The sequence below is a fragment of the Heterodontus francisci genome, chromosome 18 (genome assembly GCF_036365525.1).
Source record: "Heterodontus francisci isolate sHetFra1 chromosome 18, sHetFra1.hap1, whole genome shotgun sequence".
In the NCBI taxonomy this organism is placed as follows: domain Eukaryota; kingdom Metazoa; phylum Chordata; class Chondrichthyes; order Heterodontiformes; family Heterodontidae; genus Heterodontus; species Heterodontus francisci.
The window spans coordinates 51,241,698-51,267,780 of NC_090388.1; the positions used below are offsets into that span (position 1 = coordinate 51,241,698).

General features: G+C 39.5%; 1 protein-coding gene across 3 annotated transcripts in view; it reads right to left on the bottom strand.

Annotated features, from left to right (window-relative positions):
* arfgap2 (ADP-ribosylation factor GTPase activating protein 2) overlaps positions 1-19,266 on the bottom strand; it is a 72,983-nt gene extending 53,717 nt beyond the window's left edge. For 2 of the 3 annotated variants that reach the window (XM_068050739.1, XM_068050738.1), the window contains exons 1-2: positions 19,154-19,266; positions 1,819-1,937 (exon numbers count right to left, since the gene is read on the bottom strand). In XM_068050739.1, the coding sequence (XP_067906840.1) occupies positions 1,819-1,937; positions 19,154-19,222 (188 nt within the window). In that variant the 5' untranslated portion in view covers positions 19,223-19,266. The remainder of the gene's footprint in view (positions 1-1,818; positions 1,938-19,153) is intronic. The other variant, XM_068050740.1, reaches the window with a different exon arrangement.
* Positions 19,267-26,083: the final 6,817 nt, after the last annotated feature.

The window sequence follows — 26,083 nt, forward strand, 5'->3', positions numbered from 1 at the left end:
TTAGAGTTTGTTGAGGACGTAACAAGCAAGGTGGATAAAGGGGAACCTGTAGATGTGGTATACTTGGATTTCCAAAAGGCATTCGATAAGGTGCCATATCAAAGGTTACTACACAAAATAAGAGTGCATGGTGTTGGGGGGTAATATATTAGCATGGATAGAGGATTGGTTAACTAATAGGAAGCAGAGAGTAGGGATCAATGAGTCATTTTTGGGTTGGCACCCATTACTAGTGAAGCGCCACATGGATCCGTGCTGGGGTCTCAACTATTTGCAATCTACATCAGTGACTTTGATGAAGGTACTGAATGTATGGTAGCGAAATCTGCTGATGACACAAAGATACTTAGGAAAGTAACCTGTCAAGGGGACATAAAGAGGCTACAAAGGGACTTAGATAGGGCGAGTGGGCAAAAATTTGGCAGATGGAGTAAAATGTGAGAAAATGTGAACTTGTCCACTTTGGTAGGAAGAATAGAAAGGTAGTATATTATTTGAATGGAGAAAGACTGCAGAACTCTATGGTACAGAGGGATCTAGCTGTCCTGGTACATGAATCACAAAAAGTTAGTGTGAAGGTACAGCAAGTCATTAAGAAGGCATATGGAATGTTGGTGTTTATTGCAGGGGGAAATAGTGTATAAAAGTGGGGAAGAGTTGCTACAACTGCATGGGACATTAATTAGACCACATCTGGGGAACTGCGTACAGTTCTGGTCTCCTTACTTAAGGTTATAATTGCATTAGCAGTTCAGAGAAGGTTCACTCGAGTGATTCCTGGGATGAAGGGGCTGTCTTATGAGGAAAGGTTGAGCAGGTTGACCCTATACCCATTGGAGTTTAGAAGAATCAGAGGTGATCTTATTGAAACATACAAGATCCTGAGGGGACATGACAGGGTGGGTGCCGAGAGGATGTTTCCCCTTGTCGGGGAGTCTAGAACTCGGGGACTCAGTTTAAAACTTAGGAGTCTCCCATTTGAAATGAGGCGAATTTTTTTCTCTGAGGGTCATTAGTCTGTGGAATTCTCTTCCCCAGAGAGCAGTGGAAACTGGATCATTGAATATATTCAAGGCCGAGTTAGACAGATTTTTGATGGACAAGGGAGTCAAGGGTTATGGAAGGCACTCAGGAAAGTGCAGTTGAGGTCACGATTAGATCAGCCATGATCTCAGCGAATGGCAGAGCAGGCCCGAGGGACCAAATGGCCTACTCCTGCTCTTAATTCTTGTGTTTTTACATGTTCAATTGAGCACTTGTTTGAATTACAAGAAGAAACCGAGTGACAAATTTATTTGGACAACTCCCAGTTGGAGCAAATATACTTTTTGCAATAGGTTAGCACAAGTCAAGTTTTCAATGTAGATGAGTTAGAATATCATGCCACAGGGCTTCTATACTTTACTACTGGGAAGTTGGCACCACTGGAGAAACTGAGGGTATACTGACATACTGTGCTCCTGTACGATCCCCAAACGTATCAGAAGCATTACAATAGATATCTATTCAATTTACTGTAAGACAATATTTATGCACAGGTCATAATCATTACTAACATTTCAAACATGAATTTTAAAGTTCCTAATCATGCTTATAATGCTTTGTGTTATAAATGAAATTTCACCAACAGCTTAATATATATGTGATGTTTCGGGGTGGGGGGGGGGCAGGGGTGCTGGTTTGCGCCTATTTGAAATTGCACACATTATATTTGGATATTGAAGAAAAATTACACTCCAACACACATCCTAAAATGGCCAAGCTCATTCTTTGATTATTGTACATCAAGTGCGATGTTTGTCCTATAAGGTACAGTACCTGATAAAACTCAAGTGAACACCAAGTGATCGATGTGTCCCTGAACAGTCAATACAGAGAAAAACGCCATAGGTTATACTCGCCCAGCTAGGGTTCTTGGCTGAACAGTCAAAGCAGGCCTGCAAAATTAAATTTAATAAAGTCAACACTAGCCACTACTCATTAAAATAGTACATATTTTAATTCACCCGATTAAACATTTCAATAAAGTCTTACACCGATATTCCCATAAATGGAAACTGGCTCAACAGCAATACTGGCAGAAGCCTTGAGGGCTATTTCCTTCACCCCAGACAGACAAGGAATACAATGTGTGTGTGAACATAGACCAAAGAAAGAATTTTTCTTTTGGCTAGAAAGAGCATTGTAATTTTTTTGGTTATATTTTAATCTTTTACCTCAGAAGAATTTGATTATACCTAACCTAATTAAGACAACTGACATTTTGTGTCAATGTTTATCAATTCGTAGACTATGCCAGGATATTAGAAAGCATGAGGCACTACATGAACAAATTTCTCATTGAAAAAGAAAAAGCAACTTGAGGAAAAACTTTTTCTCACTGCGAGTGGTTAAGGTTTGGAATGTACTGCCTGAGAGTGTGGTACAGGCAGGTTCAATCGAGGTATTCAAAAGTGAATTAGACTGTTATCTGAAGAGGATGAATGTGCAGGGTTACGGGGAAAAGGCAGGGGAATAGCACTAGGTGAATTGTTCAGAGAGCCAGTGCAGACACAATGGGCCCAACGGCCTCCTTTTGTGCTTTAATAAATTCACATTCACAGAATGAACTGCGATGAAGTTCATTGAGATGTTCAACACATCGAACTGCAAAAGAAAAAAAAGTCACGCTAGGATCCATAAAATTCAAAAAGGAATGCTGTATTTTTATATCTTCAGCTCCACCATTCTAAAAACATTGTTTCCGTCTTTCTTTAAGTATCCCTCAGTATGCTGACACAGAAGCAGAGACTATATTTTCTCGAAGACCTTCGTAACCATCTTCGCAGAAATTCACAAGAACGGATTTGTACTCCATTTTCATCAAGTGTCTGGCATTTGCTCAATTCTTCACCCAATAATTAATCTGTGGTCAGCAATAAACCCATTATCTTAGCACTGTGCAAAACAACATATTTGCATCTCAACAGGTTAAGCCAGCAGAAATACCAAAATAAGTTTTATATATGGAGGAAAAAAACAAAACAAAAACAGCAGAAATTGGAATTAGCTCAGCTCTCAGGAACTCCGCAGAATACATAACTTTACTAGTATAGTACATTGGAGTAACTTCAAAGTTAACTGCTCGAGTTTTGCTTTCACTGTTGGTGGCATTATATGAAGCCCTTAATGAGGGTGGAAATTGGGGGGAAAATTAGGAATAGCAGGAATCAGAAGACACTGTTGGGAGTAACTTACAGGCCCCCTAACAGTAGTTATATTATTGGACAGAACATTAAACGGGAAATTATTACAGCGTGCAAAAAAGGTAATGCATTAATTGGTGGGGGTGGGGGAAACTTTAATCTGCATATAGACTGGGACAATCAAATTGGCAACAGTAGCCTAAAAAATGAGTTTGTTGAATGTTTGTGTGACAGTTTCTTTGGAGCAATATGTTGTTGAACCGACTAGGGATAAAGCTATCTTAGATCTTGTACTGTGTATTGAAGCTGGGTTATTAAGCAATGTAATTGTAAAAGATCCACTGGGAAATAATCATCATTACACCACTGATTTTCATGTTAAGTTTGAAAGTGACACATTTCACTCAGAAACAAGAATCTTAAACTTAAAGCCAATTACGCAAGTATGAGGGAAGAACTGGCAATGGTTAATTGGGTAAATAGGTTGGAAGGTATGGCTGTAATTGAACAGTGGGAAAAAGAAACAATTCAAATGGTTCAACAAAAGTAAATTCCGTTCAAAAACAAAAACTCAGCAAGACCCATCTGTGGCTCACTCAGGAAGTTAAGCAGAGTATTAGACGAAAAGAAGAGGCTTACAATGTTGCAAAAAATAGTAGCATGTCTGAGGATTGGGAGTGTTTTAGAAACTAGTAAATGGCCACCAAAAAGTTGATAAAAAGGGAAAAAATAGAATGAGGGTAAACTAGCCAGCATTATAAAAACAGATTGTAAGAGCTTTTGTAAGTAAATAAAAAGGAAGAGAATAGCTAAAGTAGACGTTCGTCTCTGAGAAGCACAGACAGGAGAAATCATCATAGGAAATGAGGAAATGGCAGAGGCATTGAACAAATATTTTATGTCTGTCTTCACAGTAGAAGACACTAGTTCCATACCAGAAATAGGCAGTAACCTAGGGTTGGATTTTACATTGGGCGGACGGGAGCTGGCCACCAAAGCAAAATTCGGTGGCGAACCCGCTTCCGCCTAGCCTGGGGATCCGTCCCGTATTTTATGGGCCCAGGCTTTAATTGTTCCGAGGCAGGACCCGCTTGAGGGAGGAAGTCCCGCCTCATTGAGCTGCCAGCCAATCATCAGGCAGCTCCTAGTCCCAGCAGCGCCACCAGGAGTGGTAGCCACTGCAGAGATTGCAGCCCAACCGAGTACATGGAGCCAGTACTGCAGATAAGTTTGGGTTGCCTCGCCAGGGTAATCGGTCATGCCCTGGCGAGGCAAGGGTGGTCGGGGAAGCGGGAGCGGCACTCAATCGGACACTTTCGGCTATTTACACTCTATATTAATGGCTTAGATGAAGAGACAAGAGAGTAATGTATCTACGTTTGCTGATGATACAAAGCTCAGTGGAAAGGTAAGCTGTGGGGGAGGATGTAGAGAGGCTGCAAAGAGATATAGACAGGCTAAGTGAGTGGGCAACAAGATGGCAAATGGAGTATAATGTAGGGAAGTGTGAAGTTGTTCACTTTGGTCGTAAAAATAGAAAAGCAGAATCTTTTTTTAAAGATGTGAAACTGGTAAATGTTGATGTTCAGAGAGACTTGGGGGTACTCGTACAAGGAACGCACAAAGTTAACGTGCAGGTGCAGCAGGCTATTAAGAAGGCAAATGGCATGTTGGCCTTTATTGCAAAGGGATTGGAGTACGGGGATACAGATGTCTTACTAAACTGTACAGGGCTTTGGTGACACCGCACCTGGAATACTGTGTGCAGTTTTATTCTACACATTTAAGAAAGGAAATTATTGCACTGGGGGAAATGCAGCGAAGATTTAATAAATTGGTCACTGGGATGAAGGGGTTGTTCTATGAGAGGCTGAGTAAATCGGGCCTATATTCTCTGGAGTTTAGAAGAATGAGGGGTGATTTAATGGAGACATACAAGATTCTGAAAGGGCTAGATAGGGTAGAAGCTGAGATTGTTTCCACTGGTCAGGGAATCTAGATCACAGGGGCACAGTCTTAGGATAAGGGGCCAATCATTCAGGACTGGGATGAGGAGAAATTACTGCACTCAAAGGGCTCCAAATCTTTGGAATTCTCTACCCCAGAAGGTTGTGGATGTTCCATCATTGATGACATTTAAGGCTGGGATAGATAGATTTTTGGTCTCACAGGCAATCGAAGAATATGGAGCTCAGGCAGGAAAGTGGAACTGTAGCCCAAGATTAGCCATGATCATACTGAATGGTGGGGCAGGCTCGATGGGCTTCTACTTCTGCTCCTATTTCTTGTGTTCTTATCAGATGACTATTTTGCAATCACTTCTGAAAAGATTATTCGTTAACTTGTATACTGCAAATGGTATTTTCCTTAATTTTATTAGAATCTTCAATAAACACTGGCAACAGAGCATTGTCACATTGTGCAGATCAGAGTCTGTTCAAATTTTAAACCTAATTTTAGTTTAAAAACTGGAGTTTGCACTTTCAGGCTGCTCAGGGTGTACCAGTGAACTTCATTTTTTCCTGTATGCTTCCCTATTTTCCAATCTAACTGAGCGATGTATAGGTGTTCTTACATTCATCTTGAAATCCCTCTGCCTTGTCCCATTTCTGTAAATCTTCCAGTTGTACAACTCTCTCTGCCCTCTTTCTCCACCAACCCCACAGTCCCCAAAATCCCCATTCTTCTGTCTCTGGCTTCTTGTGCATCCAACCATCTGTTCATTCTGCCATTAGAAGCCATGTCTTCACCTGTACAGGTCACACACTGATTTCTTTCCATAATTCTTTTCATCTCTTCACCTTTCTCTCTAGAATCCACCTCTTTGGCCAAGCTTTAGATTAACGCCCTAATTATAACAAGTGTTCATATAGCACCTTTAACGTAATAAAATATGCCCAGGTGCTTCACAGGAGTATGATAAAGTAAACTGACACCAAACCACATATGATATTAGGGCCAATGACCAAAATTTTGGTCACAAAGAGGTAGTTTTTAAGGAGCGCCTTAAAGGAGGAAAGTGAGGTAGAAAGATTGAGGGAGGGAATACCAGAGCTTAGGGCCTAGGCAGCTGAAGGCACAGCCGCCAATAGGGAGCAAGAAAATAGGGGATGCGACAGAGGCCAGAATTAGAGGAGCGAAAATATCTTGTAGAGTTGAGAGCCTGGAGGAGATGGCAGAGATAGGGAGAGGCAAGGCCATGGAGGGATTTGAAAACAAGGATGAGAATTTTAAAATTGACGTGTTGCTTAACCAGGAGCCAATGTAGGTCAGTGAGCACAGGGGTGGATGGGTGAATGGCGAAGGGAACTTGGTTTGAGAGTTAGAACACGGTCAGAGTCTACAAAGTGTAGAATATTGACCAGGCATAGTCAAAAGTAGAGGTAACAAAGGCATGGATGAGGGTTTCAGCAGCAAATGAGCTGAGGCGGGGTGGAGTTCGGCAATGTTACAGAGGTGGAAATAGGCAGGCATAGCGATGCCATGGATATGTGGTCAGAAGTTCATCTCGGTGTCAACTATGACACCAAAGCTGCAAACAGTCTGGGTCTACCTCAGACAGTTGTCGGGGTGAGAGATGGAGTCGGTGGCTATGGAGCAGAGTTTTTGGCAGGGACCGAAGACAATGGCTTCGATCTTCGCAATATTTAGCTGGAGGAAATTTCTGAGGATCCAGTACCCGAGTTTAGATAAGCAGTCTGACAATTCAGAGACAGTGGAGGGTGTGAGAGATGGTGGTGAGGTAGATCTGTGTGTTGTCAGGGTACATGTGGAAACTAATGCTGTGCTTTTAAAAGCTATCACTGAGGGGCAGCATGTCGATGAGAAATAAGAGGTGATCCTTGGAGGTCACCAGAGGTAACTGTGCAGGAGCGAGAAGATATAGTAGTTGATTCTCTGGCTATGATTAGACAGATAAGAATGGAACCTAACGAGCGCAGTCCCACCCAGCCGGACGATGGTGGAAAGGCACTGGAGGAGGATGGTGCGTTAAAGGCTGCAGACAGGTTGAGAAGGATGAGGAGGGATAGTTCACCTTTGTCACATTCACACAGGACGCCATTTGTGATATTTGTTTATGCACTGTGGTAGGGCAGAAACCTGATCAGTGTTAGTTTTCCTCACACATCTTTGGTAATTTTTCTCTGTTGAAAACACTACATAAATGGACAGTTGGTGTAATAGTTTATTGTTAGAACCAGCAGATTTAGGATACACATACTCTACCCAAATTGAAACCACATCATGCCCACATTAAAATTTTAAAGTGCAAATTCAGAGTCAGCACCTGGTTTGACTGTGGATTTCTACAGCTTCAGCACATTGTTCAAAAGTAAATTCACTTTTTAAGAACCTTGTTTGTTCTGAATCCTAACATATATGTGCACTTTGCAAAATTTTACCCTTTTAACTAAAAAGGTCAAAAGCAAATTGACAAGATACTGGCACGGCAAAACAGTACATAACTGAAATGATTCTAATCATATTCAGATTGGAATTGAATCATCTAGAAGCTGTACAAGCAATGAACAAGACAATAACACAACTTGCATTTATATAGTGCCTTTAACATAATAAAAATCCCAAAGCAGTTCACAGGAGTGTTACCAAACAAGACGGCACTGGTCTTCGAGAAGATATAGTCTCTGCCTCTGTGTCAGCCACCAGGAGGATTATTAACAGTGAAAAGGTTTTTATAGAACAGATTTTTGGTTGGGTGTGAAGAAGATAGAATGCTGCAACACAGAACCACATCTAACAGAACAGCAAGAGTGGACCAGGCTCAAACTCAGATCCTGACTCTTCCTGGGATGCCTTGCTCAAGTGATCAGACTTAATGAGTCAACGTGGAAAACAACTGATCTTACTTCAGTCAGATATTATCAACTCAGGCTCATGTCATAGTTTCGCAATTAAACTTTCTGGAACCCTAACAGAGATCTTCAAGACACACATTGAACTAATGGGCAAAGTAAAATGTTCAGATGAAGCTTAAAATGTAGCCGAATTTCATACCCCAGGAAATATTAGCATCATTGTACTTCTGTGGTGCTTTCTCCCATGGCAGTGCTTTATCCAGAATCTAATGGAAGCACCCAAACCATCTTTAATGCACAGCTAATGTGATACACATCAAGTCCTGTTCTGTTATTATAGCGATATCTCTGCAACATTTAGTGATTCTGAATTCAATATGATCTTACAATACCAAGATTTATAATTCCTTAGTTTAATATGCCTGTATATATTAGCACAATTAAATACCTCAACACCAAACAGAGTGGAGGTAAAAGGGTTCACTCCTACAGTTAGTCCAGGATCTTGTTCTGTGTATATCAGCATAAGGTGTCAAAGACAGACTAGGTATGGTCTCAAAACAGAATTTTTACGAAAGTCCAAAAACCAAGTTGAAAATGAGAATAAATTGAAAAGTATCGTGAGCTGATGTAGTGCAAATTTGACTCAAATACAGGCCAACCAAATATATGCCTACTTGGTTCCTGTTTATAAAAAAAAGACTAAATCTCTAAATATTCAATATGGCTTTTCAAGTTTCACTTGTTCTCTGTACAAACACACATTGAATCATCTTTTCATGATGTTCAAGAATCATTGAATAGTCTGCCAACACTTATTGTCCAGACTCCTACATCAAGAGTGGGTGATGTACAGCAAGAACATGAGAAAACTGGGAAAAAAACAAATATTCCACATTTCATTATTTATATGAGAAATGTAAGTTATTGTTTTCTACTTACATTTGGCAAACAATCATTCAGGAGGTCATGGGTTAGGAGATTAGGCAGATAACTATCAGAAATGATGAGGCCATGGAGGGATTTGAAAACAAGGATGCAAATTTAATTTAATGTGCAGAAATAGGAGGAAGAATGAGAGGAGACGAATACTACACGGTAACATTTTAAAAAGATGTACAGAAGCAGAGAGACTTAAAGTACAAATAAATAGTACAATTTAATAAAGTTGTTTAAGTAACGTGTATGGGATCCTAGGTTTTATAAACAGGGGCGTAGGATCCAAAAGAAAAAGTAATTCTAAACCTATACAAACAATTGGTTAAGTCACCAGTCGCCCAGGGTTCGCAATCTTGGTATCATATTTGGCCAAGATGAGCTTCCGACCATATATCTGCACCATCACTAAGATTGCCTATTTCCAGACCTGTAACATTACCAGACTCCACCTCTGCCTCAGCTCTTCTACTGCTGAAATCCTCATCCACACTTTTGTTGTCTCTAGACTTGGCTATTCCAATGTTCTCTTGGTCGGCAACCCACGTTTTACCCTCTGTAAACTGGAGGTCATCCAAAATCTGCTACCCCATGTCCTTATTCACAACAGGCCCCATTCACCAATCATCCCTGTACTTGCTGACCTACAATGGCTCCCAGTTAAGCAACACCTCTATTTTAAAAGTCGCATCCTTGTTTTCAGATCCCTCTATGGCCTCACACCTCCCTATTTTTGTAATGTCCTCCAACCCCACAACCCTCAGATATCTGCGATCATCTAATTTTGGCCATTTGAGCCTCCCCGATTTTAATTGCTCCACCATTGGCAGCCATGCCTTTGGCTGCCCAGGCCCTAAAATCTGGATTCTTTCCTTAAACCCCCCTTTGCCCAATTTAAAACACTCCTTAAGACCTACCTCTGACAAAACTTTTGGCTATCTGTCAGAATATTGCCTTATGTGGCTTGGTGACAATGTTCCCTTTATAACACTCCTGTAAAGTGCCTTGGGAAGTATTTTGTTAGAGGCACACAATTACAATTAGTTTTGTTTTAGGCAATCTGCATTGGAGAGATGCCAAGGCCAGAGACAGAATGCAGAAGAGATTCACTAAGATGATACCAGGATTGAGAGGCTTTAGTTACAAGGAATGACTAGGGAAACTGGGGCCCTTTTCACTAGAACAGGCAAGATTAAGAGATGATCTGATAGAGGTGTTCAAAATTATATAAGGCTTTGAATAGGAAAATGGGAGGAAACTATTTCTATGTGGCACAGTGGTCAGCACCGCCACCTCACAGCTCCAGCGACCCTGGTTCGGTTCTGGGTACTGCCTGTGTGGAGATTGTAAGTTCTCCCTGTGACCACGTGGGTTTCCGCCGTGTGCTTCGGTTTCCTCCCACAGCCAAAGACTTGCAGGTTGATAAGTAAATTGGTCATTGTAAATTGCCCCTAGTGTAGGTAGGTGGTAGGAGAATGGTGGGGATGTGGTAGGGAATATGGGATTAATGTAGGATTAGTATAAATGGGTGGTTGCTGGTCGGCACAGACTCAGTGGGCCAAAGGGCCTGTTTCAGTGCTGTACCTCTCTAATCTAATCTCTATTGCTAAGTAAATCAGTAATTGATTAGGGTTAAAGATCACAAAAACAAAGGAAGAAATTAGGAGAACTTTTTTTAATGTAGAGAGTTGCTAATGTACGGAATGCCCGACCAGAAACTTTAGCGAAAGCAGAACTGCTTTTAAGACAGGGACAAATTGAAAAAAAAAACTGTTAATGGGTATGGGAAAAGGGCAGGGGAATTGGACTAAGTGGATAGCTCTTTCAGAGAGCGAGCACAGGCACACTGGGCTGAGTAGCCCCCTTCTGTGTTGTAACATTCTATTTTGATGTTAAGTATTATATATATCACAAACTTGGCCAGCCTGGTGTTGTTCTCAGCAGCTGCTGGGCTCTACTCTGAGCAGCTGTCTTGTTGGTGTCCCAAATAACATTCAGCATGATACCTTGTACAAGATCACATGTAATACATGATACTGAAAAGTGATGGCCAGACTGTTGATGCTAGAAGACTGTGACATTGCTTTTTTCTTACGGCATTTTTCCCTTCCTATTTCTTGTACTAGTCTCTGCCATTGCTTCTTTGAGACCAGTGCAAGGTGATACTGACCCTCACCCTGTGGGCAGCACATAGTCTGATCTCAATATGGTTATTTCAGAGCACGGACATAATCATATTCTAAGAGTAAATCAACAGATAAGGCTAGAGGTTACAAAAATAATAAAAGGACACAGCTAAAAGCTCTGTATCTGAATGCATGTAGCATTCAAAACAAAACAGATGAACTGAGAGCACAAACAGAAATAAATAAGTAAGATAGCCATTACAGAGACATGGCTGCAGGATGACAGATTGGGACCTGACTATCGAAGGGTATAAGGCATTTAGGAAGGACAGGAAGTTAGGAAAAGGTGCAGGGGTAGCTCTGTTAATTAATGATCGTATTAGTGCAATAGAGAGGGATGACCTAAATTCGGGAGACCAGGATGTTGAAGCAGTTTGGGCAGAGATGAGAAATCATCAAGGCAAGAAGTCAATTGTGGGAGTGGTGTACAGGCCACCTAACATTAACCACACTGTAGGACAGGGTATAAAGGAAGAAATAATGGCAGCTTGTCAGAAAGGTACAGCGATAATAACTGGGGGATTTTAACCTACGTATAGACTGGAAAAATCAGATGGGCAGAGGTAGCCTAGAGTACATAGAATGTTTTCAGGATAATTTTGTGGAACAATACATTCTGGAGCCAACCAGAGAGCAGGTTATACTAGACCTGGTATTGTGCAACAAGATAGGATTAATTAATGACCTCATAGTTAAGGTGCCCCTAAGCAGCAACGATCATAATATGATTGAATTTTACATTCAATTTGAGGGAGAGAAGAGTAGGTCCAAGATTAGTATTTTAAACTTAAGTAAGAGCAATTATGAGGGCATGAAAGCAGAGCTAGCTAAAGTGAACTGGCAAATCAGGTTAAGGGATAGGTCAATAGAGGTGCAGGGGCAGACATTTAATGGGATATTTCAGAACACACAGAATAGATACATTCCAACGAGAAAGAAAAATTCCAATGGTGGGACCCGCCATCTGTGGTTGGCTAAAACAGTTAAAGATAGTGTCAAACGTAAAGAAAAAGACTATAATTGTGCAAAGATGGGAGGCAGGTCAGAAGATTGGGCAGAATATAAAAAAACAGCAAAGAATGACTAGAAAATTGATAAGGAAGGTAAAATTAGAGTATGAGAGAAAGCTAGCTAGAAATATAAAGACAGGTAGTAAGAGTTTCTATAGATATTTTAAAAAGAAAAGTTAAAGCGAAGGTTGGTCCTATAGAAAGTGAGCCTGGGGAGTTAATAATGGATAATAAGGAGATGGCAGATGAATTGAACAGATATTGTGCATCCATCTTCACTATTGAGGATACAAGTAACATCCCAGTATTAGCTGCAAGTCAGGAAATGGAGGGAGGGAGGAGCTCAAGAAAATTACCATTACCAGGGAAGCGGAATTGAACAAATTGCTGGAGCTGCGGGCTGACAAGCCCACAGATCCTGATGGACTTCATCCTAGGGTGTTAAAAGTAGCCACTGAGATAGCTGATGCATTAGTTTTAATTTTCCAAAATTCACTAGATTTGGGGAAGGTTTCATTAGATTGGAAAATAGCGAGTGTAACTCCTTTATTCAAAAAGGGAGGGAGACAGAAAGCAGGAAACTACAGTCTAGTTAGCTTAACATCTGTCTTAGGAAAAATGTTAGAAGCTATTAAAGACGTTACAGCAGGGCATTTAGAAAAATTCAAGGTAATCAGGCAGAGTCAACATGGTTTTGTGAAAGGGAAATCATGTTTAACCAATTTATTGGAGTTCTTTGAGAGAGTTACATGTGCTGAGGATAAACGGGGACCGGTGGATGTATTGTACTTGGATTTCAAGAAGGCATTTGATAAGGTGCCACATCAAAGGTTATTGCAGAAAATAAAAGCTCATGGTGTAGGGGGTAACATATTGGCATGGATAGAAGACTGGCAAACTTCTGGGTACTGTCTGTGCAGAGTTTGCAAGTTCTCCCTGTGACCGCGTGGGTTTACGCCTGGTGCTCCAGTTTCCTCCCACAGCCAAAGACTTGCAGGTTGATAGGTAAATTGGCCATTATAAATTGCCCCTAGTATGGGAAGGTGGGGATGTGGTAGGAATATGGGATTAATATAGGATTAGTATAAATGGGTGTTTGATGGTCAGCACAAAGGGCCTGTTTCAGTGCTGTATCTCTAAATAAGATTGGCTAGCTAACAGGAAACAGAGTAGGCATAAATGGGTAATCTTCTGGTTGGCAAGATGTAACGAGTGGTGTGCCACAGGGATCTGTGCTGGGGCCTCAACTTTTGACAATTTATATAAATGATTTAGATATGGTTGCTAAATTTGCTGATGACACAAAGATAGGTAGGAAAGTAAGTTGTGAAGAGGACATCAGGGAGCTACAAAGAAATACAGATAGGTTATGTGAGTGGGCAAAGACATGGCAAATGGAGTACAGTGTGGGAAAGTAGGAAATTGTCCACTTTGGCAGGAAGAATAAAAAAGCATATTATCTAAATGGAGAGAGATAATAGAGCTCGGAGATGCAGAGGGATCTGGGTGTCTACGTGCATGAATCGCAAAAGGTTAGTATGCAGGTATAGCACGTAGTTAAGAAAGCTAATGGAATGTTATCCTTTATCGCGAGGGGAATTGAATACAAAAGTAAGGAGGTTGTGCTTCAGCTAGACAGGGCATTGGTGAGACCACATCTGGAGTACTGTGTACAGTACTGGTCTCCTTATTTAAGGAAGAATGTAAATGCATTGGAGGCAGTACAGAGAAGGTTTACTAGACTAATACCTGGAATGGGCGGGCTGTCTTACATGGAAAAATTGGACAGGCTCGGCTTGTATCCGCTAGAATTTAGAAGAGTAAGGGACGACTTGATTGAAACATACAAGATCCTGAGGGGTCTTGACAGGGTGGATGTGGAAAGGATGTTTCCCCTTGCGGGAGAATCTGAAACTAGGGATCACTGTTTAAAAATAAGGGGTCGCCCATTTGAGACACAGATGAGGAGAAATGTTTTCTCTGAGGGTCGTGAGTCTTTGGAATTCTCTTTCTCAAAAGGCGATGGAAGCAGAGTCTTTGAATATTTTTAAGGCAGAGGTAGATAGATTCTTGATAAGCAAGGGGGTGGAAGGTTATCGGGGGTAGGTAGAAATGCGGAGTAATCAGTTCAGCCATGAACTTATTGAATGGCGGAGCAGGCTCGAAGGGCCGAGTGGTCTACTCCTGCTCCTTGTTCGTATGTTCGACTCATCTATCAAAACACAATTTGAAAAAAGTGGTAACGTATAAATAAGGAGGGCATATAATGGATGTAATAATCTTTTAGAAATGTAAACAAGAATATGATGCAACTTGTTTAGTCAGAAAGCCCTGTAAATATGACCCAATTGGTTCTGCAAGCTGACTCAACTCTCAGCAAAGGCAGTTGGCTGCAATGTGTATAGGCCAAAGTGGGAACTGATCCAATCATTTAAATATTTATTATGGTTATTCCAAAACTAAGAGTCTTTGCTTATTTCTGCATTCATAGTACAATATATTTAAATGTCAAAGCTGCATAACTAGTACAACAATGCTGATCATACATTTAACACTTCAAGGAAGACCATTAGTTAACCTAACTAGTGAGATCAAGAACTTCACCACTGCTCTTTATATGACAATGAGAATACTTGGCATCAGGTGGCAGGACTATATCTCCAACACAGAAGTCCTTGAAGCGGCCAACACCCCCAGCTTATACACACTACTGAGTCAGCGGCGCTTGAGATGGCTTGGCCATGTGAGCCGCATGGAAGATGGCAGGATCCCCAAAGACACATTGTACAGCGAGCTCGCCACTGGTATCAGACCCACCGGCCGTCCATGTCTCCGTTATAAAGACGTCTGCAAACGCGACATGAAATCGTGTGACATTGATCACAAGTCGTGGGAGTCAGTTGCCAGCATTCGCCAGAGCTGGCGGGCAGCCATAAAGACAGGGCTAAATTGTGGCGAGTCGAAGAGACTTAGTAGTTGGCAGGAAAAAAGACAGAGGCGCAAGGGGAGAGCCAACTGTGCAACAGCCCCAACAAACAAATTTCTCTGCAGCACCTGTGGAAGAGCCTGTCACTCCAGAATTGGCCTTTATAGCCACTCCAGGCGCTGCTTCACAAACCACTGACCACCTCCAGGCGCGTATCCATTGTCTCTCGAGATAAGGAGGCCCAAAAGAAAGAAAAGAAAAAAAAAAAGAGTTATGGAGTTAAAGGACATCTTCCACCAATTAAAAAATATCAAATAAAAGAATTTATCCTCTCTAGGTCTCATGCTCTACTGCTGGACATTTGTTCCCATATCTTTTGTAATTCTGCTTCCTAAGTCACCTATAGGAGAATGCGTGGGAGCAATGCAATCATCAGATTTCCTTCTCTCTATTTTTTCATATTTTATGCTGTATTTGCCCAGAGTTAAATGTAACTAGTTAAATGCATACACTGGTACAACTGAATTTTATACACGAACAGAGTTTATTGCTTATGGTTAAATTTAGATATCAAGCTCATACAAATGGTTTCTGTTTGAAAGGGAGAAAACAATTTAGGGTGGCATGACCATGGGGAAGTCCAACATACAATGGAGTGGGTAAGAGGCACCCATTCTTTCTTCCCATGTGATCTCCATCAAAACTGGAGCTCTCACTCAAACAGCATACCTCTCTGTGGCACAGTGCACAAACACACCAATTTAATCTCTATTGGATTATCTCATAAAATTGAATCTAATTCAATTTTACAACTGATATTTTGAGGAATTTTAAGCAGAGGAAAGAGATGCTTGGATAATGTTACGAAACCTTATTACAATAGACCTCCACTCCCTGTGATTTCTAGTTAAGATGTCAAAATTGTAAAAAACATGAAAACATTTAATCCGTTTACATTAAATGTGATACAAATATATACTGGACATAGAATTCCTAACTATTCAATATACTTAACTTACAAATAATCCTCTAGCTGGTTCTGCTCAAAGCTAAATGTCAAAGAAAATTAAGGAAACATACTGCCAACATCACCATCTTTATTGCCCTTTCACTCAAGCCAGCTTATTTTCAGCAAGATAACAGTCAAAGTTTGAAATGCATTCATTGGCATTCCAGTGACAACACTAGAGTGGTTAAACTCCAACAGCCTATTTCTGCTGACATCTTCATTTGTTCAAGCTGTTAGTAACACCAGAATCAAACATACACATCGCAACCTATACACAAAAAATATGCAATACATAAATCTGCAAAACCAAAAATGTACCTTTCATAGAAATTCACGGCAACAAGTTTCAACTGTTGTTTTGGACCTGATTACCAAAAATACTCGAAAACAACAAGCAACTCTCCTTCTGAGGAATTAAGTACCTTTTCTATGTCAGTCCAAACTGTACTCCTGCAATTATGTCACCCAGCCCTCAAGCTAATTTCTCTAGCGGAATATCCCGTGGAATAACTCCGTTATTTAACATGATTGAACAGAATCTTTTAGATTTGTACTCAAAATTGTTCTTTTGGATAATAAAATTTCTCTTCTTTCTCTCCAAGCCACATGCCTTCAAAAGCCAAATGCTCACCAGGCAGTGCCAGTACTGATCCAAACCTGTGTTAGCAGCTCAATGACTCTTCCTCTAATTCTGCCTTCCCTCAAGGAACCACTCAGCTTCTGCTCAGCAACTACAATAGCACTACATCTAATACAAAAGCAAAATACTACAGGTACTGAAAGTTTGAAATCAGAAAATGCCAGAACTACTCAGCAGGTTGGCAGCAACTGAGAGAAACTACACCCAAGATCAGAAACGCAAAAGTGGGGAAATCAAACCTAAATTCCCCGCCCCCCCCCCCCCCCCAAACCACGCTGGTCCACTGCATTAAATGTGGGAATGGCAATTGAAAGAATTATCACAACACCCTGATTACATTGCAGTAATGAGAGACTATCTATTGGCAGGTTAGACTGATACAGGCTACTGATTATTTAAACAATGGTACCTTAAAACCCAGACAGGGCAAGATGTAAATTTTTATTCTGCAAATCCAACATTCCCCAAACCATTTCCCAAACACAGGATGAAGTAAACAATTGGCTCTCAAGTTCATCTTGATTTCAAGCTCAGGGCTGCCCTCAAAAAATCATATTTTCATTTAAATATTTTAGAATAGGAAAGCAGATAAAAATTATTTTTGTTCACTAATGGAGCTCAACATCAACTCTCTCAAGACAAATCATCTTTCAAATCTTATTCTATCCAGTACTTAAGAGGGGTGCCCAGCCCAAACAGTCCTATTTGCATCTGATCTAATGCAGTCAGCTGCGACTCTTCCCCTCTGCTATAAAAGTCAGTGTTCCATATGATAAATTTCCACTGTTCAAGTTCAACATTCATTGACTTAAATTGTAATCTAGGGAAATTTGAAATTTACATTTGCCGAGAGTCAATTAACTTAACCTGATATTATAGTACTATGTTCACTGAAATACACTTAACTTCCTAGCTGGTACAAGTGCATATTTGCATTAGTCTTGCATTCACAGATTATAAATAGATTTCTTCCTCACCTCCCGCCACCCTATTTCCTCTCTCATCAATACACTGGCACATTGGCATATGATTCCAAAGTGCTGGTCACTCGCCACTGTCTTGTACAAGTAGTCATTCCTTGTGTCTGTTAGAGTTTAGGCACTGTGTGTGTTTTCAGATATTCAAAAGCAGAAAGCATCATAGCCAAGCATTAGCTTATCTGTGTCTAATGTTCACACTTTTCATCAAAAGTCAGTGAATTGCAATTGGGAGATGAACTGTGACTGTTCTTCTTCCCTAACAAGATATTGGCCCAACTGGGATGGAAACTCTGTTCGCCCTGATCTTTAGGGCTATTTGATTGTACAATGGGAAATATGATATATTTCAGTCCAATACAGTTGTATGCAATAGATTTGAGGAACAGGTGACGCAGTATCTACTGGATTTCTCACATTAGCTACAACACAAAAAAGTTGCCAACAATTATAAACAAATTGCTCATCAACAGATTTTACTGCATTTGCTATTTAGTTTTCCATATGGCACTTATAAGGGCACTACTTTAAGATCTCCATTAAATACAGTAACTGAACCACTTTGAAGTGATTAGCAAAAGAAGCAAGAGACACAAGGAAAAACTTTTATGCCGCAAGTGGTTAGGATTTGGAGCGCACTGCCTGAGTGCGTGGTGGAGGCAGATTCAATCAAGGCCTTCAAAAGAGAACAAGATAATTATCCAAAGAAAAAAAATTTGTAGGTTTACAGGGAAAAGGCAGGGAAGTGGGGCTAGTGGAGTTGATCTTGTAGAGAGTCGGCACAGACACAATAGGCCGAAGGGTCTCCTGTGTTGAAAGCATATGATTCTATGAACTAAGATAATGCAAATTTACAGCAACACATTCCAATACCATGAGAGCAGCTGGGATACACAGGATGAACTCATTTCTAAAAAGGTAAATGTCAACCCAGTAGTTCAGAAAACAGGCAGGCGCCTGCATAAGTTAAACTAAGACGTCTGGATGAGATCTGCATCGTGTTTAAGTTTATTTTTAACCTATAAAACACATATCATAAATTTCGATCGTCACAAACTTTCCACACGAACATTGCAGCAACAATAACACATGGAGTACAGGAATGACCAGTGCCGTTTATCACAATAATTCGTGCAAGTTTTGCTTAAATTCCACAATCTCTCCCCTTTATAATTCACAACAGGTGTGGGAGCTGAGAACAGACCACACAAAAGCTTCTCACATTTGCACATATTGGATGTAAATGCCAGTGACGGCAGCCACAAGGTCAGGTACTGATTCCCTCTTTACACTAATCCGAGATCTGCCACAGTTTGGTTGGGCCCCGGCTGTACCAGGGCCCAGGCCAGCATCAGTGTGCGACGTGTCACTTTAGCCCATGTCTGGAGCCGCACACACCGGCCCAGCGCCGGTCCCTCGGACGTCCGGCGACCTTCGCCACCCCGACCGGCCGCTGTCAAGCCTCACCTTGTTGCTGGGGACAGAGCGCAGCCGCTTGAAGATGGAGCTGATATCCTGCTTCCCCGGGTCCGACATCTTGCAGCGAATCCAAGTGACGGCGTTGGAGACGTCTGCACTTCCGGAGCAGACACGGAAGTGGGAGGCGCAGAGTCTGAATAAATACTGACCCACACTGAGTAATAGGTATTGAATAATAAATACTGATCCACACTGAGTAATAGTTATTGAAATAATAAACACTGACCCACACTGAGTAATAAGTATTGAATAATAAATACTGATCCACACTGAGTAATAGTTATTGAAATAATAAACACTGACCCACACTGAGTAATAGGTTTTGAAATAATAAATACTGACCCGCACACTGAGTAATAGGTACTGAATAATAAATACTGATCCACACACCGAATAGCAGGCATTGAAATAATAAACACTGACCCACACTGAGTAATAGTTATTGAATAATAAATACTGATCCACACACCGAATAGCAGGCATTGAAATAATAAACACTGACCCACACTGAGTAATAGTTATTGAATAATAAATACTGATCCACACACCGAATAGCAGGCATTGAAATAATAAACACTGATCCACACTGAGTAATAGGTATTGAATAATAAATACTGATCCACACACCGAATAGCAGGCATTGAAATAATAAACACTGATCCACACTGAGTAATAGGTATTGAATAATAAATACTGATCCACACTAATAGTTATTGAAATAATAAACACTGACCCACACTGAGTAATAGGTTTTGAAATAATAAATACTGACCCGCACACTGAGTAATAGGTATTGAATAATAAATACTGATCCACACACCGAATAGCAGGCATTGAAATAATAAACACTGACCCACACTGAGTAATAGTTATTGAAATAATAAATACTGATCCACACACCGAATAGCAGGCATTGAAATAATAAACACTGACCCACACTGAGTAATAGTTATTGAAATAATAAACACTGACCCACACTGAGTAATAGGTTTTGAAATAATAAATACTGATCCACACACCGAATAGCAGGCATTGAAATAATAAACACTGACCCACACTGAGTAATAGTTATTGAATAATAAATACTGATCCACACACCGAATAGCAGGCATTGAAATAATAAACACTGACCCACACTGAGTAATAGTTATTGAATAATAAACACTGACCCACACACCGAATAGCAGGCATTGAAATAATAAACACTGACCCACACTGAGTAATAGTTATTGAAATAATAAACACTGACCCACACTGAGTAATAGGTTTTGAAAAAATAAATACTGATCCACACACCGAATAGCAGGCATTGAAATAATGAACACTGACCCATACTGAGTAATAGGTATTGAATAATAAATACTGATCCACACACCGAATAGCAGGCATTGAAATAATAAACACTGACCCACACTGAGTAATAGTTATTGAATAATAAATACTGATCCACACACCGAATAGCAGGCATTGAAATAATAAACACTGACCCACACTGAGTAATAGTTATTGAAATAATAAACACTGACCCACACTGAGTAATAGGTTTTGAAAAAATAAATACTGATCCACACACCGAATAGCAGGCATTGAAATAATAAACACTGACCCATACTGAGTAATAGGTATTGAATAATAAATACTGATCCACACACCGAATAGCAGGCATTGAAATAATAAACACTGACCCACACTGAGTAATAGGTATTGAATAATAAATACTGATCCACACACCGAATAGCAGGCATTGAAATAATAAACACTGACCCACACTGAGTAATAGGTATTGAATAATAAATACTGATCCACACACCGAATAGCAGGCATTGAAATAATAAACACTGACCCACACTGAGTAATAGGTATTGAATAATAAATACTGATCCACACACCGAATAGCAGGCATTGAAATAATAAACACTGACCCACACTGAGTAATAGGTTTTGAAATAATAAATACTGATCCACACACCGAATAGCAGGCATTGAAATAATAAACACTGACCCACACTGAATAATAGTTATTGAAATAATAAACACTGACCCACACTGAGTAATAGGTTTTGAAATAATAAACACTGACCCACAGACAGAGTAATAGTTATTGAAATAATAAACACTGACCCACACTGAGTAATAGTTATTGAAATAATAAACACTGACCCACACTGAGTAATAGGTTTTGAAATAATAAACACTGACCCACAGACAGAGTAATAGTTATTGAAATAATAAACACTGACCCACACTGAGTAATAGTTATTGAAATAATAAACACTGACCCACACACAGAGTAATATATATTGAAATAATAAACACTGACCCACACGGATTAATAGGTACTGAAATAATAAAGACTGACCCGCACACCGATTAATAGGGATTGAAATAATAAACACTGAAAAACACAGAGTAATAGGTATTGAAATAATAAACACCGACCCGCATCACCGAGTAATAGGTATTGAAATAATAAATACTGACTCGCACATTGAGTAACAGTTATTGAAAAAATAAACACTGACCCGTACACCGAGTAATAGGTATTGAAATAATAAATACTGACTCGCACATTGAGTAACAGTTATTGAAAAAATAAACACTGACCCGTACACCGAGTAATAGGTATTGAAATAATACATACTGGCCCACACTGAGTAATAGATGTTGAAATAATAAATACTGATCCACTCTGAGTTATAGGGTTCGAAATAATAGGCACTGGCCTGCACACCGAGTAGTAGGTATTGAAATAATAAATACTGATCCACACTGAGGTATAGGGTTCGAAATAATAGGCACTGGCCTGCACACCGAGTAGTAGGTATTGAAATAATAAATACTGATCCACACTGAGGTATAGGGTTCGAAATAATAGGCACTGGCCTGCACACCGAGTAGTAGGTATTGAAATAATAAATACTGACCCACACTTAGTAATAGGTATTGAAATAATAAACACTGACCCGCACACCGAGTAACAGGCAATGAAAAATTAAACACCGTCCCGCACACCAGGTAATACGTATTGAAATAATAAACACTGACCCGCACACCGAGCAATAGGTATTGAAATAATAAACACAGACCCGCACACCGAGTAATAGGTATTGAAATAAATTGTGATCCACACTGAGCAATAGGTGCTGAAAGAATAAATACTGACGCGCACTGAGTAATAGGTACTGAAATAATAAACACTGACCCACACTTAGTAATAGGTATTGAAATAAATACGGATCCACTGTGTAATAGGTATTGAAATAATAACTACCTGATCCACACTGACTAATAGGTATTGAAATAACAAATACTGACGCGCACACCAAGTAATAGGTATTGAAATAATAAATACTGACCCGCACACCGAGTAATAGGTATTGAAATAATAAATACTGACGAGCACAATGAGTGATAGGTATTGAAATAAATACTGATCCACACTGACTAATAGGTATTGAAATAATAAATACTGACGCGCACACCAAGTAATAGGTATTGAAATAATAAATACTGACCCGCATACCGAGTAATAGTTATTGAAATAAATACTGATCCACACTGAGTAATAGGTATTGAAATAATAAATACTGATGAGCACAACGAGTGATAGGTATTGAAATAATAAATACTGACCCGCACAACAAGTAATAGGTATTGAAATAAATACTGATCCACACTGAGTAATAGGTATTGAAATAATAAATACTGATGAGCACAACGAGTGATAGGTATTGAAATAATAAATACTGACCCGCACAACAAGTAATAGGTATTGAAATAAATACTGATCCACACTGAGTAATAGGTTTTGAAATAATAAATAATGACGAGCACAACGAGTGATAGGTATTGAAATAAATACTGATCCACACTGACTAATAGGTAATAAATAATAAATACTGACGCGCACACCAATTAATAGGTATTGAAATAATAAATACTGACCCGCATACCGAGTAATAGGTATTGAAATAAATACTGATCCACACTGAGTAATAGGTATTGAAATAATAAATACTGACAAGCACAACGTGTGATAGGTATTGAAATAATAAATACTGACCAGCACACCAAGTAATAGGTATTGAAATAAATACTGATCCACACTGAGTAATAGGTATTGAAATAATAAATACTGACGAACACAACGAGTGATAGGCATTGAAATAATAAACACCGACCCGCACACAGAGTAATAGGTATTGAAATAATAAACACTGACCGCACACCGAGTAATAGGTATTGAAATAATAAATACTGACCCGCACACCGAGTAATAGATATTGAAATAATAAATACTGACGAGCACAACGAGTGATAGGTATTGAAATAAATACTGATCCACACTGACTAATAGGTAGTGAAATAATAAATACTGACGCGCACACCAAGTAATAGGTATTGAAATAATAAATACTGACCCGCATACCGAGTAATAGGTATTGAAATAAATACTGATCCACACTGAGTAATAGGTATTGAAATAATAAATACTGATGAGCACAACGAGTGATAGGTATTGAAATAATAAATACTGACCTGCACAACAAGTAATAGGTATTGAAATAAATACTGATCCACACTGAGTAATAGGTTTTGAAATAATAAATACTGACGAGCACAACGAGTGATAGGTATTGAAATAAATACTGATCCACACTGACTAATAGGTAGTGAAATAATAAATACTGATGCGCACACCAAGTAATAGGTATTGAAATAATAAATACTGACCCGCATACCGAGTACTAGGTATTGAAATAAATACTGATCCACACTGAGTAATAGGTATTGAAATAATAAATACTGATGAGCACAACGAGTGATAGGTATTGAAATAATAAATACTGACCCGCACAACAAGTAATAGGTATTGAAATAAATACTGATCCACACTGAGTAATAGGTTTTGAAATAATAAATACTGACGAGCACAACGAGTGATAGGTATTGAAATAAATACTGATCCACACTGACTAATAGGTAGTGAAATAATAAATACTGACGCGCACACCAAGTAATAGGTATTGAAATAATAAATACTGACCCGCATACCGAGTAATAGGTATTGAAATAAATACTGATCCACACTGAGTAATAGGTATTGAAATAATAAATACTGATGAGCACAACGAGTGATAGGTATTGAAATAATAAATACTGACCCGCACAACAAGTAATAGGTATTGAAATAAATACTGATCCACACTGAGTAATAGGTTTTGAAATAATAAATACTGACGAGCACAACGAGTGATAGGTATTGAAATAAATACTGATCCACACTGACTAATAGGTAGTGAAATAATAAATACTGACGCGCACACCAAGTAATAGGTATTGAAATAATAAATACTGACCCGCATACCGAGTAATAGGTATTGAAATAAATACTGATCCACACTGAGTAATAGGTATTGAAATAATAAATACTGATGAGCACAACGAGTGATAGGCATTGAAATAATAAATACTGACCCGCACAACAAGTAATAGGTATTGAAATAAATACTGATCCACACTGAGTAATAGGTTTTGAAATAATAAATACTGACGAGCACAACGAGTGATAGGCATTGAAATAATAAACACCGACCCGCACACAGAGTAATAGGTATTGAAATAATAAACACTGACCGCACACCGAGTAACAGGCCTTGAAATAATAAACACCGACCCGCACACCGCGTAACAGGCATTGAAACAATAAGCACCGACCCGCCCACCGAGTAATAGATATTGAAATAATAAACACTGACCCGCACACCGAGTAATAGTTATTGAAATAATAAACTAAGACCCGCACACCGAGTAACAGGCATTGAAATAATAAACACTGACCCGCACACCGAGTAATAGTTATTGAAATAATAAACACCGACCCGCACACCGAGTAACAGGCATTGAAATAATAAACACCGACAAGCACACCGAGTAATAGGTATTGAAATAATAAACACTGACCCACACTGAGTAATAGGTATTGAAATAAATACTGATCCACACTGTGTAATAGGGGTTGAAATAATAAACACTGACCCACACACCGAATAACAGGCATTGAAATAATAAACACTGACCCACACTGAGTAATAGTTATTGAAATAATAAACACTGACCCACACTGAGTAATAGGTTTTGAAATAATAAACACTGACCCATACACAGAGTAATATATATTGAAATAATAAACACTGACCCACACGGATTAATAGGTACTGAAATAATAAAGACTGACCCGCACACCAATTAATAGGGATTGAAATAATAAACACCGATCCACACACCGCGTAACAGGCATTGAAATAATAAGCACCGACCCGCCCACCGAGTAATAGATATTGAAATAATAAACACTGACCCGCACACCGAGTAATAGGTATTGAAATAATAAACTAAACCCGCACACCGAGTAACAGGCATTGAAATAATAAACACTGACCCGCACACCGAGTAATAGTTATTGAAATAATAAACTAAGACCCGCACACCGAGTAACAGGCATTGAAATAATAAACACTGACCCGCACACCGAGTAATAGATATTGAAATAATAAACACTGACCCGCACACCGAGTAATAGTTATTGAAATAATAAACACTGACCGCACACCGAGTAACAGGCATTGAAATAATAAACACTGACCCACACACCGAGTAACAGGCATTGAAATAATAAACACTGACCCGCACACCGAGTAACAGGCATTTAAATAATAAACACCGACCTGCACACCGAGTAATAGTTATTGAAATAATAAACACCGACCCGCACACCGAGTAACAGGCAATGAAATAATAAACACCGACCCGCACACCGAGTAATAGGTATTGAAATAATAAATCCTGACTTGCACATTGAGTAACAGTTATTGAAAAAATAAACACTGACCCGTACACCGAGTAATAGGTATTGAA